This window comes from Phalaenopsis equestris, unplaced genomic scaffold (genome assembly GCF_001263595.1).
Source record: "Phalaenopsis equestris unplaced genomic scaffold, ASM126359v1 Scaffold000223, whole genome shotgun sequence".
In the NCBI taxonomy this organism is placed as follows: domain Eukaryota; kingdom Viridiplantae; phylum Streptophyta; class Magnoliopsida; order Asparagales; family Orchidaceae; genus Phalaenopsis; species Phalaenopsis equestris.
The window spans coordinates 1,337,513-1,355,229 of NW_018164665.1; the positions used below are offsets into that span (position 1 = coordinate 1,337,513).

The window sequence follows — 17,717 nt, forward strand, 5'->3', positions numbered from 1 at the left end:
TCTTTTATTTTTCGTATCATAAATATATGTTGTTTGCTGTTTAGGTCTCAGTTTTTACTTTTCTGATTTTTGATTTCCAGCCATCAGGCACTTGTCTCTTTTCTAGGACTATATTCGAAGACAGATGCTGCTCCATCTGCATCCTTCTCCAAGGTGGTGGTTTATCTCCGTGGTCCCTCTTTGTATTCCCCCTCCAGCTTGCTGTCTGTTCTTTGCACCTCTCCCCTCCTGGTTTTTGCTGCCGAGATCTGCCACTCCCATCCAGCTAGCCACCTGGATCCTGATGCACCCTTTTCCTGTTGCCGCTGACCCTCCAGCGCCCACCTGAGCACCGCTGATCACTCCTAACCTCTTCCTGTCATCCACCATACTTCACCCCACCTACACCCACTACAGCCAGCCTTCTTCTGCCTAAACCACTGCCACTCCTCTTGCCTGCCCCCTCTTTGTTTCTCCCAACCACACCAGCAACCTCCTCCACTATCGCCACCCCTTCCAGGGACTAATTTCTGCCGCTGCCTCCCTGCCCTCCACCCACCTGCTGTCGCAACCCCTCCATCCACCACCACCCCTTCTGCCTAGCCGGGGTTCATCACTGTCGTCCTCGCCCTAGGGGCTAGTTTTTATTCGTATTATTATTATTTTCAGGTTATGAACCTTTGTTGTGATTCTGTTTAAAATTCAGCAATAATATTTGCATTTGATTGTCTTTTCGGGTCAACTCCGATATCAGATAAGTTCCTCTAATTGAAGTGGTTAAGTAAGCTTGAGAAGGAATGACTGCTAATTCACTTTATCTTGGTGTGTACCGTGTTAAAAGCTTCCATTTGAGTGATAAAGCCTGATTCAGGGAAGATTATCTTGATTTTCAAACTATTGGGATGCATGTCATCATTCATACATTTGCTGTCTAATATGCCAACATGTTTCAAGTGGTTGGACTGTAGTGATTGAATATAGATTTAGGTTATATATTAATTTCATATTTCCCAGAAGCCATGGTGTTTTCGGGGTTATGCTTGGCTAAATGGATTGATTTAGCTTGTTATACTACTCAATCCTCAGCTTTAAAAAACCTAAACCTTGAACTTAGTTGAGGAAAAGGAAAAAATATTACATCAGTACTACGCACGTAGAGTAGCATGCGTAGCCAATGAAATAACGCCACGATACCCTGTGCGATAGAGAAAATAAAACGGCGCAGTAACACGGGGAATATTCCCCTTCGTGTTATTCATGTGTTATTGTGTATTATTCATGTGTTATTGTGTCCTAGGAATATTCTTGGTGTTATAATAACACAATAACACATCAATAACACATGAATAACACACAATAACACTTAAATAACACAGGGAATATTCCCGACAGAGAAAAAAACGGCGCACTACCACCCACAAGATTCTTCCCTGTGTTATTTAAGTGTTATTGTGTGTTATTCATGTGTTATTGTATCCTGAGAATATTCTTGGTGTTATAATAACACAATAACACATCAATAACACATGAATAACACGCAATAACATATGAATAACACACAATAACACATGAATAACACTGGAGGGAATATTCCTTGTGTTACTGCGCCGTTTTTTTTCTCCTGTCGTGTCGGGTGGTTTATTTATTAGCATACACACGATATTTCTACGTGCGTAGTACTGATGTAATATTTTTTCGAGGAAAAGACCTCTTTATCCTATCTTGAGCTTCTATCATGGATTGATATATGGTTCCACGTGGAAAATAATTTATTCAGTATAGGAGATGATACTTACATGCTCATGTGAAGTCTGCTCGAGTGAAAGAAAGAGGCAAGGAATTTGATGAAAAAATTATTCTCCCAGCTCTACCATCAATTCAATTTTACAATGCTGAACAATCCTCTGATCATCACATCTTTTAGCTGTAGTATAGTCCTGAATCTCCCACATTTATCATTGCCTTGTCAAAGGAAGCAATCTTGGCCAGTATTCTAATCTACTTCGGCAGTACTTTGGATCTTCATTTAGTGGTTTTGGTGCTTTAAATTCTTTGTTTACTGATTCGTCATCTTGAAGCTCGCCCTCACCCTGCTTTGCTGCCGTCTTAAATCTCATGCCATTTTGTCTTTTGCAATTTTACCCTCAGTGCTGTAGATTACTCTATTACTGCATTCTTGTAAAATACAGCTAGACAAAAAGGAAATGCGGAGTTTAAACATTACATGGTTGTGCTAAATTTGTTCCAATAAGTCTTGCTTGTAAGTCCTGATTTATGCAGTGGTGAACTCTTAGGGAAGCGATCTTTATGGTAATGGCTTCTTTTTATGTCTTACTGATAAAACAAATTGAATTTGGTTTAGCATTATTTTGAAAGTTTATTTTGATAATTATAATTGTAACAACCTTTATATTCTTCTTCTTTCAGAGACGACAATTTCCAGGAATTCTGCTCACAAGTAATTTTTGAATGTGTCAGCAATGATAGGCCAGCTCTTCTGCCGGTATTTTAAACTAGAATGAGAGTATGCATTATGTGTTCTCTGTGCAAATATTGCAATAGCCTACCTTTTCTGATTTGCAGATTTATCTCTCACTGTACACAACAATTGCATCAATGTGGGAACAGGTCAAAGATGGCCGCATTGTTTTTCATGATTTATCTTTTCTACAAAGTTTAAAGGTATGGAATTTTATTTAGGCATTTACATGCAGATAATAATTGTTTAGGCATTTGCATCCATTGAAATTGTTATCTGAGACTTTCAGTTTATAAATCAAGAAGGAAGATTTACAAACATACAAATTAAAACCTTGAATTTGTATATAAGCCATCATATCAATGCATGAAAAGGTGTATTTTCACTCTCTAAAAATTAAAATAGTAGTATTTATATGTGATATGAAAGATTTGGGTGGTATAAAAGTACAATGTAAAAAGTTTAGTTGCTAGACATGTAAATACATAAGAATTGGATAGTATGTACGTAAATATCCCTTCGAAATACGGCTGGAGCCTAGGCTCTTTAGGCATCTTCTAGCTGCCATTTTGTCATTCTTTAGGGCTTATTTGGAATCACTTTTATTTTCTGTATTTATCTTTTATCTTTTTTTTTAGTTGATATTTTGAATAATTTTTTGTTATTGTGAACATGAAGTGCGATAAAGTTGTTAAACCTGCAAAAAATGACAACAATTTCTCATCATTCTGCAGCTTGCGTTAGCTTATAATGAAGCTTTGAAAAGTGGTAAACTCTCCACCACAAGAGGAGGAGGCATCATCCAATCCACATTTCTGGAATCCATCAAAAAGCATGTAGAAGGAATTCTCAGCAGCTCTTCAGGCCTGAGAGACTGTTTGATAAAATATATGAATTTGGAGAATTGGCCTCATAACCTATCTGGATTCCATGAACAAGAAGCCATTCCATTTTTTTGGTACCTTCAATGGTACAGCTTGCCGCCGCCTCATGTCGTTAAGGAAGCGGCACAGAAGATCAGGGCAAGGGTTCCGTCTTCCTCCTCCATGCTTCCTTTGCTGCGGTTATTGCTGCCAAATACCCATATCAAAGCGATTTCCCAAATTGATGAGCTCCTGCTTTCAAGTGGTTCAAAATAAATTGGAACGATCGCGAGCTGCGGCAGCGGCGGCAAAATTTTGAATCACCGTGATTGGCACTTTATTTTATTTATAACTTTTGTGCTTTAGACATTCGAGCAGAGGATAGCCTAACAATGAGCTGTGAAATAAGGTTTTTTCAGTCTATAGCCATGTCATTGTTTTGTTAGTTTTAGGTTATTGAGTCACTGAACAAGGCTTGTTATTAGTTCTTATATCATTATTATTTTTAATCATTGGTATTGAGCTTTAGCTAGTAGTTAATTTGAGTTATTTGTCAAATTTTCTTCACATAAACAACTAACAGTTCCAGCATTTTATGGGTTGTTCTTGGAGGTTTTAGCCAAGTTAACTCGTGCATTGACTCAATAAATGACTACCGAGTTATAAACGAGTCAAAAATTGGAAAAAAATATAGCGTATGAAGTTTGGACGCAAAACTACGTCCGAACAACGGGCGCAATAAAACGGACAGAGCACTGGAGAAAAAAAAATAAAAAACTGCCCACGGTGTATCCCTTCAGTTGTGCGGACGTAGCTTGCATCCAAACTACGGAGATAATATTTTTTTTTTCCAAAACTTAACATATTTGGTTTGTTGGATTGATCATTTTAATAAGTATTCATGTTAAGTATATGTTAATTGTATTAGAATTTAATAGTACAAGTATAAAGTTTCTAAAAGTAATGAAAATTATATTTCATTTTTCTTTTATCAAATATTTTTTCTTTAATTATTGATCTTTTAATTTTTCTTTCTTTTTATTATATTTGTAACTAATCATACAAGTTCAAAACTTAATAATTTGGTTCACAAGTGTATTCAATATATTTTAATTTAGGAGTTTTTACTTCAAACTAACCCCCCATTCCCATCTCACGTCATTTGGGGAAAAATTTGTGTACGTAAGATGTACGCAGCGTTGCGTATATTAATAGATTACAGAGAGAATATTGAGAGGTTATAATCACGTTATATCCCTTGTAACCTCTCTGTAACATTCATGCATCTTCTAGTAAATTTCGCGTTTCTGTTTTTATATATTTGTAGGTTACGGTAGGTTACAGGGAGATTACAGGGGGTATAACGCGAATATAACCCTCCAATAATCTCTCTGTAACATATTTATAGGTTATTGACGTACGTACACAAATTTTTTTCCGTCATTTGGGTCGCCCTCCTTCACGATCGTCTCCCATCTCCTATAGTCATTCCTCTTCTTGGGCTTTTCTCCCCTGTTCCTCACTTTTTTCAACCAACTCTGCAGGCTCGAAAAACTTTTTTTTATCATAGTGGTGCTTATAAGAACCTTCACACCATAGCTCGAAAAACAATAACAAAACCAAAACATTGCGGTGATTTTGGGGTTTCCTAATCTTGATATCATTAATCCTATGTTTAAATCCAAAATTATATGCTGGCTCTACAATTCTGATTATTTTCTGGCTTTTTGGTGCATCGAAGACTATTTGGGTGAAACTCAGAAATACTACATCTCCCTTTTGGAAAAATCTGATGCAAGTGGTTGTTAGAATTACAAGTTCTCTTTAATTTTAGGTCATTGGCAACAACAGTCTTCTTTTCTTTTTTAATCCTTGGACTGTCCTTTTGTCACTCTTGTATTGAGTCTCGTAATCATATCTTCTTTGAATGCTATTATGCCCATACTTCATTGAAAAGATGCATCCCTGATGTGATTTGTTTTCTTTCGATCCAAAATTTATTATGAATTTTCACTCGTGCTCATTTGGTAACATCTAGAATCAATAAAAGGTTGTCATGCTTATGTGTTATTGTGATTCAAAAATGGTTGGAATTGTTGCTCATCTTAAGCTAATATTCACTTTTTCCGGCACATATTGAGCATATGCTTTTGTATCTTTGGATTATTGTGAATGTTGTGGTTTTGTTGGAGCGTCTTATTGTTGTCAGTGAGTTCATATTAAACTGATTCTTACAGATACTGTGCTATGCTGGAGCACGGTCTGACCGCGAATAGATGTGACTCCCTGTTGTTTCGCGAAACGTCACCGAACACCCTTCCTGTTCGTGATAAAAGGATCGCATGTCTCCTTCAGTTTTGAAGTCACGTCTTTTGTGTTGTTCTTCGGGCTTTCACGGGATAGTGGAAGGACTTCCACGGGAGAGAGTGGAAGAGAAGTGCAAGGTGTAGTTCCTTGCTGTGAAGAAGGAAGAAAGAAGAAGATTGTTCTCCTTGGCTTCTTCTTGGTGACTTGTGGCAGAAAATAAATTGAGTTTATTTCTTTTGTAAGTTTATCTTCTTCGGTGTATCTCGGTTTAGAGTTTCTTCGATATATTTTGGTGTAGAGAGAGAAGAACAGAGAGGAAGAAGAGAGAGCAACAAAGTGAGAGATTTCTCTTGTAAGTCGAGACGATCTATTGGAGTAAATTCCTCAAGTTGTAAAATCCTCTGCAACTCCGTGGACGTAGGCAATTTGTCGAACCACGTAAATATGTGTGTTCCATTATGTTTCTATTTTTTTGTGTGAATTTTCTCGTACTATTTTTCGCTACTTCATCAAAGATCGTTCTCCTATTTTAAATTTCATATATACCACAACAACTGGTATCAGAGCTTTGTTCGAATTTGAGGAAGAATGGTGTCTGCAGATGAAGTGACACAGATTTTGGTTATTGGAGGATGCAGATAGAAGACTACCTCTATGGGAAGAAACTTTATCTTCCGTTATTGGGGGAAAGACCTAAAAGGATGGATGAGACTGAATAGAATTTGTTGGATCGACAAGTTTTGGAGGTTAATCGATTGACCCTATCAAGGTCCGTTGCACACAACGTCGTCAAAGAGAGGACGCCTGCAGATCTCATGACAGTCTTATCAGGTATGTATGAAAAGCCATCGGCGAATAACAATGTGTACTTGATGAAAAAAATTATTCAATTTGAAGATGACGGAAGTTGTTTCTGTTGCTCAAAACCTGAATGATTTCAATACTATCACAAATCAATTGTTGTCTGTTGAAATTGATTTTGATGATGAGATACGTGCGATGATATTGTTGACATCATTGCCAAATAGTTGGGAAGCTGTGAGGATGACAGTTAGCAGTTCTGTGGGTAAATCTAAACTGAAATGTGATGATATTCGTCATTTGATTTTGGTTAAGGAGGTGCGCAGGAAAAATTCTGGTGAGATCTCAGGTTGGAGTTCGGCACTGAATGTTGATTTCAGAAGGAGATGTCAGGATGGGAACTCAAATATAGAGAGATTAAAATCAAAGTCTAGGCAGCAGGCAACCTGCTGGAATTGTGGCAAGGCTGGCCATATAAAGAGGAACTACAGGAATCCTAAGAAGATGGAGAATGATATCGCAAATGTGATATCTGAAGAAGTACATGATGCACTATTGTTGGCAATTCATAGTTCTGTTGATGATTGAATTGAAGAAGATAGTGGGTCCGGGACACCCATTCCTATTGTTCCACAGACTGGAACAGACTGATGGTGGAGAACGAAAGAGCTATGAATAAATCTTGTAATATGAAAGTTCAAGCAAGTGGTAGCTGACAAAACTTTCACTAGAGAAGAAGGCATTACATAACAAGTGGGTGTATCAGGTGAAGACTGAGTTTGATGGCAGTAAGAGGTAAAAGGCTAGACTTGTTGAAAAAAGGCTTTCAGCAGAGATTGGATATTGCCCATGCAGTGAGAGTTATAAACAGAAACAAGAGTAATCTAGGACATAGCTTGTAGGTGCAAAGCTATTTGGACAAACAAGTTTGTTGGTGAGCATAATTGAACTAATTCAACTATGTTCATGTCTAGCTTGTTTATTTATTAATTTTAAGTCATTTAAGTTTCAAGCTCTTAAAAAGTGTTCAAGCTTGTTTATTTATTAATTTGAACGAACATGGTCGAGTCTTAAACAAGTCGAGTTCGAGTTGTTCATCAAGTGCATTTGTTCATTTACATCCCTAATTCCACCATATATAATACTACTTTTTTTATGGCCAATACCAAAAGCTTGAAATGCTAAGGCAGAAACAAATCATCAAACATTTTTAATTTTAATACTTACACTACTAACATTAAATAACATCAAAACTATTGCTCATAAATTATTTTTTAATAATGATTTTCAATAGATTGAAAGTGCCACTAAATCATAGAATTCAATTAATTTTAAAAATAAATAGAGATTATAACACAACTTATAAAATAGATCATTGCTCTAATTTATCATAACATAAGAAATTATGGAATTAATATGTAAGGCTTTTATAGTAGATGAATTAGTATAAAATCATAAAGCATTTTATTTAATTTCAATATGATGATATAAACAAGGCTTTTATAATTGTATAATGAAAAAAAAAGGACCATATCGTAGCTTGTTTCATATATCCACATCATTTTGATATAATATAATTGGTATAGGAGCATCATTTAATTACATCATTTATATCTTTATTACAATATCCTTTTTTCCAAACTAGCAAATATTTAATTATTTTGTGCACAAGTGCAAGCAAGCATCATCCAATGTGGGCTCGACATCGGCTCAAATGAATTGAGTTTAGATCGAAATGGTTCTGTGGCTTGTTATGTTCGCTCAGCTCGAAATTGAATCGTGCTCAATCTGACTCAAAATCGAAACGAACTAGCTCAAATTTGAGTTATTTGGATCCATTCAAGGTCGACATCCAAGCAAGGTGACTCAAAAGCTCGAAATTGTCTTGTAGCTCGTTATATTTGATTTTTTTTTACCATTATGTATAATTTTTATAAATAAAAAATAATTCAAGTCGATCTCGAGCCAGTTCGAGCCGATCCCTGTATGGCTCGAAATCAACTTGAACAAAATTTGATCCAAACTCTTGGCTCATAACTCGGCTCGTCTATTTCGATCCGAGCTAAAATTCGAATCAATTATCGAGTTTTTCTTTATTTTATTTATATTTTTTACATCATTCAATTCAAATAATCGATGATGTGATGATTATTATTGAAAATTATGACGACAACTCACCACATTAGTTGTTAATTCATTAAAGGAATGATTAACACATTCCTTTAAATCATCTAAATAAATAAATATTAAATTCCAATCAAGAAATTAATGCTATTTAATATAAGGAAATATTTCCAATTATGAAAAAAAAAACAAATTATTTTTAATTTAAATGCGTAATAAAAAAAAGAAAAACATTAATTTCAGATCTGTTAAATAATTAGAATGGTAAGTATTTAATTAATTTATCAAATTTTGATTTATTTCCACCCTATAAATTCTTAAGAGGTGGGAAATATAATTTACATTTTTTTAATTAAATAGAAATGATTTTTAGGGTTTTTTTAGCTCTGCTTCTTGCTGTGAGGCATGGAGGGGCTGCATCTGCAGGTGGCTATAAGCAGGCGTTGACTAAATCTCTACTATATTTTGAGGCTCAGAGATCGGGAAAATTACCATCCGACCAGCGAGTCCATTGGCGGGGCGACTCTGCCCTCAAAGATGGCGGCGATGTTGGCGTAAGCTTCATTATTATTATTTTCTTAATTTTACATGCATACCCATCAATTCTCATGTATTTACATTTGTAATAATTTAGTGTAAGGATTTATGCATTGAAAGGTATGCTTCACTTTTAAACAATAAAAAGTAAATATTAATGATATTTTATGTAATTTCAAATATATATATATATGAAAATTTAGGTGTTAGATATAGGGCTGTCAAAAAAATTCGTTGTTCGTGAACAGTTAGTGTTCGGTTTGTCAATAAGTTATATTTGATTCATTCGATAAATAAACGAGACGAACGTGAACAATTTTTTTTCGTGCGGTTAGTTAAACGAATAAACACGAACAGTGATGTGTTCATTCGTGTTTGAATCGTTATTGTTCGAAATATAAAATAATTTAAAATAATAAACTGACTCGTCGTTCGCGAACAGCTCGCGAACAGCTCGTGTTCGGTTTGTTCGTTAAGAAACGAGCACGACCAGTGACTTCACCAACAATTTCAAACACGAGTTTATTTCAAACAAATTGAACACGAACACAAATTTTGTTTGTTTTTGTTTGACTCGTTTACACCCCTAGTTAGATAAGTAGATATGTAAAAAATTGTGTGATATGTTACTTGTGTACTTCACTTTTAAAAAGTTAATATTAATATTATTTTTTTTATGTAATATAAAAAATTTGAGTGATGTGTATATATAAATATGAAAATGTTGGTGTTGGATATGTAAATATATAAAAGTTAAAAATAAAAAAACAATTTCCTATTAAATTTAAAATTTTGAATGGCTTTTAAATGTTTGAAATGTAAAATCTTAAAATTAGAAGAAAATTCCATAATATTAAATGTTTTAGAGTATTTTTACATAAAAACCCCTGATAAAAGAGCTTATTGCAGGTGGATTTGGTGGGAGGATACTACGACTCGGGAGACAACGTTAAGTTCGGCTTCCCAATGGCCTTCACCATCACCACTCTCTCCTGGGCCGCACTCCACTTCCGGCATCAGCTGGCGGCCGCCGGCGAACTCAACAACGCGCTCGCCGCCATCTCTTGGGGAACCGACTATTTCCGGCGAGCTCACGCCGCCCCCGACCAGCTCTACGTCGAGGTCGGCGATGGGGATTCCGACCACGCTTGCTGGCAGAGGCCGGAGGACATGACCACCCCCCGCACCTCTTATAAGGTCGACGGATCCAATCCCGGCGCCGATGTCGCCGGCGAGACAGCGGCCGCGATGGCGGCCGCTTCCCTCGCTTTTCGGCCGTCCGATCCGAGATATGCGGACGATCTTCTCTCTCATGCGGAGCAAGTAATTTATATTAATTAATTTTGGTTTATAATTTTGATAGTTAAATTAATTAATTATTTAATTATTTATTTATTTATTTATTTTGAATGTAGTTATTCGAGTTTGCTAAGAACCATCCTGGGTTGTATCAGAACAGCGTTCCGGTGGCCGCCAATTTCTACTCCAGCAGTGGTTTTGAGGTAATTTTGGGACTTTTTTCGAGAATATATTAGGTCCTATTTTTTTTTCCGTTAAGTGTATGGCGTTCGTTGTTCAGACGTTGTCTTCGTCCGCATTCCGGACATAATATTTTCTCCTTTTTTTCGGGCCTTTACGACCAAAAGTCATTCATTTGCAACCACATTGTCTGTCGATGACGTGTAGTGATCTGACTGTTGGTGAATGGCCATCCGGATGGAATATTCTCTTTTTTTATTTTTATTTTTATATTTCTAAACATAATAATTAAATTATATGTTATTAAAATATTAGAAGAATTATATATATATTTCACAATTTATTTTTAATTTACACTGTGCAGGATGAGCTTCTATGGGCGGCGGCGTGGCTCCACCGCGCCACCGGAAAACAGAGCTACCTCGACTTCCTCGCACAGTCCAACAATGGTGGCGTCCGGTCCATGTTCTCCTGGGACGACAAGTTCGCCGGCGCTCAGCTTCTCGTCTCCAAGGTTCTCTTCTCCCTTTTCTCGGCTCACTCCGTGGATTCATACATTTAAATAAAAAATGAATTGGATTCGATTTCCATCTCTTCGCAGCTCATTCTGGAGAAGAGAGTCAACGCCACCGGCTCCATGATCCAATACAAGAACAGCGCCGATCAATTCCTCTGCTCACTCCTCCAAAGAAACCCTAACAACGCCCGACTCACCCCCGGCGGCCTCCTATGGTTTCTACCCTGGAACAATTTACAGTATACCACCGCCGCCCTCCTCCTCCTCTCCGTCCACTCCGACCATCTCGCCGCCGCCGGAGCCTCCCTCTCTTGCCCTTCCGCCGCCGTCTCCCCGCCGGAAATCATCTCCTTCGTCGCCAATCAAGTCGACTATCTCCTCGGAGCGAACCCTAGGAATGCGAGCTATATGGTCGGGTTCGGCCGGAGTTCGCCGGCGAAAGTGCACCACCGCGGGGCTTCGATTGTTTCGGTGGCGGAGGACCCGACGCCGGTGGACTGTAAGGGAGGGTTTGAGGAATGGTTTGATAGCCCGGACCCTAACCCTAATGTGATTGAGGGGGCGATTGTCGGCGGGCCGGATGCTAATGATGGCTACGAAGATGATCGGAGTAATTATCGATTAATTAGCGGCGGGGGGGGCCGTCGACGGTGACGGCGGCGGCGATCGTCGGGGTGCTGGCGAGGTTGGCGGAAGGGGGGATTGGTAATTAGGGTTTTAATTATTTAATTAATTACTTACCAACGTGGTTATATTATATTATAGCGAAATTAATGGACTAAATTGAAACTTTTGTTAGGCATTTGATTTTTGAAGTATGAATGAGATAGTGCACAATTTCTCTGTATTTGCATATCTAACATCTAAATTTTATTATTTACATATATGCCATTTGGTATATGCATAAAAATGTATATTTAGGAATTGGAGTGATGCCGAAATTAACCCAAATCATGAAAGAATTATAATATTATTACTAGAGTTTAAAGTGTGTTACAAATAAAGACACTCGAAAATAAGACAACAACGAAATAAACACGAATAAAGTGAGGATCAAAGGTGGTGGGATGCAGTGGCAGCGAGGGAAAAGTGATCTTGTGGCTTGACAACAAGCATGAGGGTTGTGGAGGGTGCGACAGCAAGCAGGAAGGGGGTCGGTACGGGGCGACGTAGTTCGGTCGACCGTCGAAGGGTTCGTCAGCAATCAGAGGCTTTTGGAGGGGCGAAAGCAAGCAAGGGAAGGCAGGGAAGAGGAATGCAAGAAGATAATCACCACTTTAAAGAAGGATACAGTCAAAACGTTGCTCGAATACACTTCTAGCATATAACATATATTTAGTCTTAGGATAAAGAGGGTTGGGCCCTGCTCCAATAGAAAGGGTCGTTGGATCCCTCTAACACCTAGACCCAGCCGGTTGCATTTGGCTTGCTTGCATGGTTCTGTGCACTCCAGTGTCGGATCGATAGTTAGGGGGCGGCAATCACAGGCTATTGAAGGGTGCGTCAACAAGCAACCACTTTAGAGCATAACACAGCCAAAAACGTCACATGTCCTCGAATACACTCCTAACAAATAACATATATATAGTCTAAGGGTAAAGAGAAGTGGGCTCCACTCCAAATAGAAAGGGTCGCTTGATCCCTCGCCCACCTAGATTGAGCCTACGGGGTTTGGCTCACCCGCGTGGGTTTGGGAGCTCTCACACCTAAAGATATGATTTTTTTCATGTGTATATTCTACATGACCTCATAGTATATACATGATCTATGATTATGAAGTAAAATAGGGAAATTTATATACATAATGCATAATTCTTATGTATTTACATATCTAACGTATATAAGAATTGGTGGTATGCATGTAAATGCCCCTTTTAAAGAAGGTTGAATATGTAATATGATGTATTGCAAAACATAGTGTATTTCACATTTTAAAAATTAAAATGATGATATTTTTTTCCTTGATATAAAAAGATTTTGAGTGACTTAAATGTAAGAAATAAAGTTTGGAAGGTTAGATGTATAAATACATTGGAATTGGGTGGCAAGAATGTACAATAAGGCCATCATAATAGGCATGTTACAACCTCTATTATTAGTTCAACATCCATGAAATGCAAGCTACATTTAATTATAATTATCATAAATTAACATCTCAAATAACTTCTCTAAAACTTTAAGAGTTTACTTCATTGTAACCTTTTGATATTTAGAAGATTTATATACATATGTCACATAATTCAGATGTATTTACAAAATCTAAGACCCCAACTTTGATTTTTTACATTATTACCTATGAAAAGTTGGAGTACGTTTTGTAAATGTTAGTCATGATGATATTTTTTATATGATATGAAATATTAGTCTGCCGTAAACAAAAAAAAAAAAGAAGTAAAGTTTTGGTCATAGATATGTAAATATATAACAATTGAGGGGAATGTATGTTGTGCTCTCAATAACGATTTGCACGAAGACCAAGACAATCTAACGGTCCAGATAAAAAGATAATGAAAATATACAAAAAAATCAGTTATATTAAAAACACCATTAATACCTATAGCTACCCTACTAGAGCGGGGATTATAAAAATGCATCGTAAGAACCTGTAACTCACTATCAAAGCAAAGTATTAATAAAAAGATAATAATAACATGTAACTCCTCATTAAAGTTGGGGCAAAAATGTAATTTTAGATTTTGTATGTATTTTTTTTCTATAAATAGTAAGCCCGTAACTTCTAAAAGATGGGTCTTTTCTCTCTAACATTTCTCATGTATGAGTTAAGAAAATTAAAGACTTAAGTTATTAAAAATACATATCATAAGTTATTAAAATAAATGTGAATCATAAATAAAAATATAACATTAGATATCTTAATACACATGTATGACTTCCAATTGTATAATAAGAAAACCTTAAATAAAATACATTATTACAAATTAAGCCCTAATTTCAACACTAATGATACAATTATAACATTTAAGTTGGGGTTAAAAAGAAAAGAGGTCAGAAGAAGAAGGAGAGGGCCGCATAGAAAATCTCGTTCCACGTGTCAGGGAGGCCTGGAAGGCACCAATGGCTGCAGTCGGATGAGCGGTCAGGATTGGCTCGCTGCTGTGGGGTGAGGTCGCCACTATAGATGGAGGGGTGGCCGTCCTTACGGAGCTCCGAAAGTCGCGTGATGTCCAGAAAATATGCGGGCATCCGCATAGAAATCAACACTCCTCGTAACACCTGCAGCATGCTCTTCTCTGCGGAGCTATTGCTTGTGTAATTTGACCCGCTGACGGGTGTTGTTTCCCCGTAGCAGTTTCTGGATATTGGATCCTTCCACTCCATTGGGCTATAATTTTACATGGGCCAGATAATTGAGATCAGTTGTCAGAGCCTGAAGCCCATTAAGGCTAGATGTTCTTGAAATTACAAAATCTATTTATACAAAATAAATAAATAAATACTTTATATTTTGTCCATTTATATAAGCTTTCAAATTTTGTTTAAATTATATTGACAACTTATATAAATATAGTCAAATATGATTTTCTTATTTCAAGCAAATAATTGGGTATAATAATCACAAATATAAAAAAAGAAATAAACTCTTAACAATTATGCATCTCATCAATCAGGATCTGAAGGTCTTAAAGCTCTACAGCATGAGCCTACAAGGGAGCAACACTCCTACGCCACTCGGAATCTCGCAGAATTGGTCAAACAAAGCTGATCCATGGTTTTGACTGATTTGTTGGTCTACATGTCGAACTGTTGATTCGACCGAGCGGTTCACAACCAGAAATGATTTTATTTAATTATTTAGACTAAACTAGCCACCAGTTCTCGATAGAAAGAGTCGAACTAGCGAGCCCAAACCTGGTTTTCTAAACCCTAATTTCATGTGAATAGATATCCAAAATAACCTACATCAAAGTAAGTATGAGCAAATGAAGATAGGAGGAAGGGAAGAAGAAGCACACATACTTGTAATGCGTTGGAGAAAGAGATTGGAAGAAGACTCTTGTTCTTGTAGTGTTGACGTTTGCATCAACCCAATTGGCCCACGTGCTCATTCCCTTCTCGAAAGCCAACACCCGGTCCATATCTCTGTAGTATGCTCCATCCTCCCCCATATAATCCCACCTTACAACAAACAAACGATAGATTTACAAATATACCATTTACTTCCTATATATTTACATATCTATCATCAAAATGTTTGGTACCCTTGCAGAGCTGCAGTATGAGTCCACCAATGGCCGGAATTAAAGGAGAGGACATCAGCTTCTTTCCATGCCTCACCATTCTTGTCAATACTATCAAGCCTCAGAATTCTAATCCCATTCACCGAATCAATGTCTACTAAGTATGGAGCTCTGTAGAATGCAACCGACACCTCGTATTCCTGTAATTCTCTCTCTCTCTCTATAGTTAGCTCATATAAATTTAGATATCTAAGGGTTAGTTTGGGACAGCTTGTGCGTTTCAGAATAAGCTGTTTTTCCTGAAACGCGGCCCTCGGGCCGGCCGCAGTGGTCGACCTGCGGCCTGCGTTTAGTGTAAAAACTCAAACGCAGTTTCAGATAAGCTGATGAAACGCGCTAACCAAACGGTATGGCGGCGTTTTGAAAAAACCGCCCGCACTTATAAGCTGACCCAAATGGAATTCTTAAATTTTAATTTTTACATTTATACCAAATAAACAGTTTCTTGTCACATAAAAAAATATTATTATTTTATGGTTTGGCCACATTAAACCTCGATCATCTTATGATCAGATTAAGAGAGTAGATGTTTTAGATTCGACTTATGTTAAGAACGACAGAAGTAGACCTGAGAAGACTTGGGCTTATTATATAAAAAATTGATCTTCATTTATTAAAACTAAATGAAAATATGATTTTAAGTTGAAAAAAGAGATAATTACATGTAGATCACACAAAACATTGATATTTACAAATCAATCAGGTAGTTGATTCTTTTAAACTATTAAATCAATGTATTTAAGTGTGTCGCGAATAAATTATTGAGAATTTGATAAAAATGAAAAATATTGGTTGGGAAGTTTTACCGCGGATCCTGATATTTGAGCAAGAACTTGAAAAATGGAAAAAAAAGAAGGAGCTTGATTTGTAAATAGTAAGTTTCGGGTGATCTCTATGCACAATTAAATTAATATTCATATAAAAATTAAAGTTTAATTATCAGATATATGTAAATACATGAAACGTTTGTGTGTGTGTGTATAAATATATATTAATATATTTATAAAAATAATTTTTTTACATATAAATTATATACGAATAAAAAAAATCAGAAATTGTAGAGTTTAATGTAAATTCTCCTAATATATTAAATACATTAATCTAAAGAAATTTAAAATAATATTGACAGATTGAATTAAAAGAAAAAATTAGAAAAGAAAGAGTGGAATTTAAGTGGGTACCAAAAACTTGTACGTAGAAAGGGGATCACCCCGCAACATCACCGCCGCCGACAAGGGCACCGCCGCGGCGAGCATACAAATAAGCGATTCCCACTGATTCCGGCCGAGAGAGTCGCCGACGAACATCACCGTCTTCCCTCTCATCTTTACTAGAAAATCGGTGCCATTAAACGCTGGCAGCTTGCAGGCGGCCGGCTTCCAGCGGTAGCGGAGATAGTCGGAGTCCGGGCGGCCGTAGAGCTGGCAATTGAATTCGGGATCGATGATTGGGCAGGATGAGTATTGGTAGAGAGGGAAGGAGGAGTCGGGGAGCCATTGGCCGGAGAAGAGGTTGCAGAGAGGGAGATTGATGGGGAGGGTGGCGGCGGAGTAGAGGAGGGAGAGGAGGAGGGTGGCGGAAGGAAGGGGATGAGCCATGTGGGAGAAGGAGAGGGGAGAGGGGAAGTGGGAATTGGGTTCTTTGCTTTGCTTTTTGTACTGTCGGCTATGTTTTGTCATAAAAATGTCTTTTTTTTGTTAGTTGTCTGGTTAAAAGATCGGTCTTTTTTTTTTTAATAACTAGGAGCGAGGTTATTACCGCAGCCTGACGGCCAGGAGCAGAGCTAGTTCTAGTTTGGCCCTCATCTAAAATTATTAGTGTTTGAAATCGGCTCGTGAATTATGTGTTCGTGTTCGACTCGATTTAAATATTTTTGTTCGTGTTCAACTTGAAATTGACTCTTTAAAATTAATTAGAAAAAATAGAGTTGGGATGTTGGATTCGAACATGAACCAACTCTGCGTACTAGAAGGCTCTTTAGATATAGATATATATTTTTGTTGTATTCCAAATTATTTTTTTTGTGAACACTTCTCGAGGGTTAGAGTTGAGTGAAGAAAAAAATAAAGTGAATCAATAGTTACTATAGAGAGAGCTGGGGGAGTCCAAATGACATGCCTCATTTCGGTCGTCCTTTTATCTCTTATTTATAAGAACATAGTTTATACTATTACTGAAAGGAATGAATGGCTGTGAAATTTATTCTTAATGTAATTAATGCTCTGATTAATTGAATGGATTTCATTCCATATATGTATTATAATTTGAATTTTGATATAACGGTAATTGATCGATTGATTTGCTAGAATACTCCCGATTGAGATGATCGATTGGATACAAGTTTATCAGTCGTTTATAATTCGAGCTTAAAA

General features: G+C 37.0%; 3 protein-coding genes across 10 annotated transcripts in view; 2 read left to right on the forward strand and 1 right to left on the reverse strand.

Annotated features, from left to right (window-relative positions):
• LOC110023194 (anaphase-promoting complex subunit 1) overlaps positions 1–3,835 on the forward strand; it is a 160,504-nt gene extending 156,669 nt beyond the window's left edge. For all 8 annotated transcript variants that reach the window (XM_020722477.1, XM_020722480.1, XM_020722481.1 and 5 more), the window contains 3 exons: positions 2,407–2,482; positions 2,563–2,661; positions 3,193–3,835. In XM_020722477.1, coding sequence (XP_020578136.1) covers positions 2,407–2,482; positions 2,563–2,661; positions 3,193–3,597 — 580 coding nt within the window. In that variant the 3' untranslated portion in view covers positions 3,598–3,835. The remainder of the gene's footprint in view (positions 1–2,406; positions 2,483–2,562; positions 2,662–3,192) is intronic.
• Positions 3,836–8,915: 5,080 nt separating this feature from the next.
• On the forward strand, positions 8,916–11,740 carry LOC110023282 (endoglucanase 15-like). The gene is made up of 5 exons (XM_020722606.1): positions 8,916–9,107; positions 10,000–10,413; positions 10,506–10,592; positions 10,934–11,083; positions 11,171–11,740. The coding sequence occupies exons 1-5, from the start codon at positions 8,916–8,918 to the stop codon at positions 11,738–11,740; spliced, it is 1,413 nt and encodes a 470-aa protein (XP_020578265.1).
• Positions 11,741–13,973: 2,233 nt separating this feature from the next.
• LOC110023269 (protein PMR5) lies at positions 13,974–17,019 on the reverse strand. The gene is made up of 4 exons (XM_020722591.1): positions 16,527–17,019; positions 15,307–15,485; positions 15,065–15,223; positions 13,974–14,429 (listed from the first exon to the last, which is right to left on the reverse strand). Exons 1-4 carry the CDS (start codon positions 16,941–16,943, stop codon positions 14,093–14,095), a joined length of 1,092 nt encoding a protein of 363 aa, XP_020578250.1. The 5' UTR covers positions 16,944–17,019; the 3' UTR covers positions 13,974–14,092.
• Positions 17,020–17,717: the final 698 nt, after the last annotated feature.

What these genes read in the sequence shown, in the direction of transcription:
- LOC110023282 (XM_020722606.1), top strand. Translation starts at nt 8,916, where the DNA reads ATGATTTTTAGGGTTTTTTTAGCTCTGCTTCTTGCTGTGAGGCATGGA. An exon ending in AAGATGGCGGCGATGTTGGC is followed by an intron (nt 9,108 to 9,999) that starts GTAAGCTTCATT and finishes AGCTTATTGCAG; the next exon opens with GTGGATTTGGTGGGAGGATA. An exon ending in TTCTCTCTCATGCGGAGCAA is followed by an intron (nt 10,414 to 10,505) that starts GTAATTTATATT and finishes TTTTGAATGTAG; the next exon opens with TTATTCGAGTTTGCTAAGAA.
- LOC110023269 (XM_020722591.1), bottom strand. Translation starts at nt 16,943, where the DNA reads ATGGCTCATCCCCTTCCTTCCGCCACCCTCCTCCTCTCCCTCCTCTAC. An exon ending in TTTCTACGTACAAGTTTTTG is followed by an intron (nt 15,486 to 16,526) that starts GTACCCACTTAA and finishes AGAGAATTACAG; the next exon opens with GAATACGAGGTGTCGGTTGC. An exon ending in CATACTGCAGCTCTGCAAGG is followed by an intron (nt 15,224 to 15,306) that starts GTACCAAACATT and finishes GTTTGTTGTAAG; the next exon opens with GTGGGATTATATGGGGGAGG.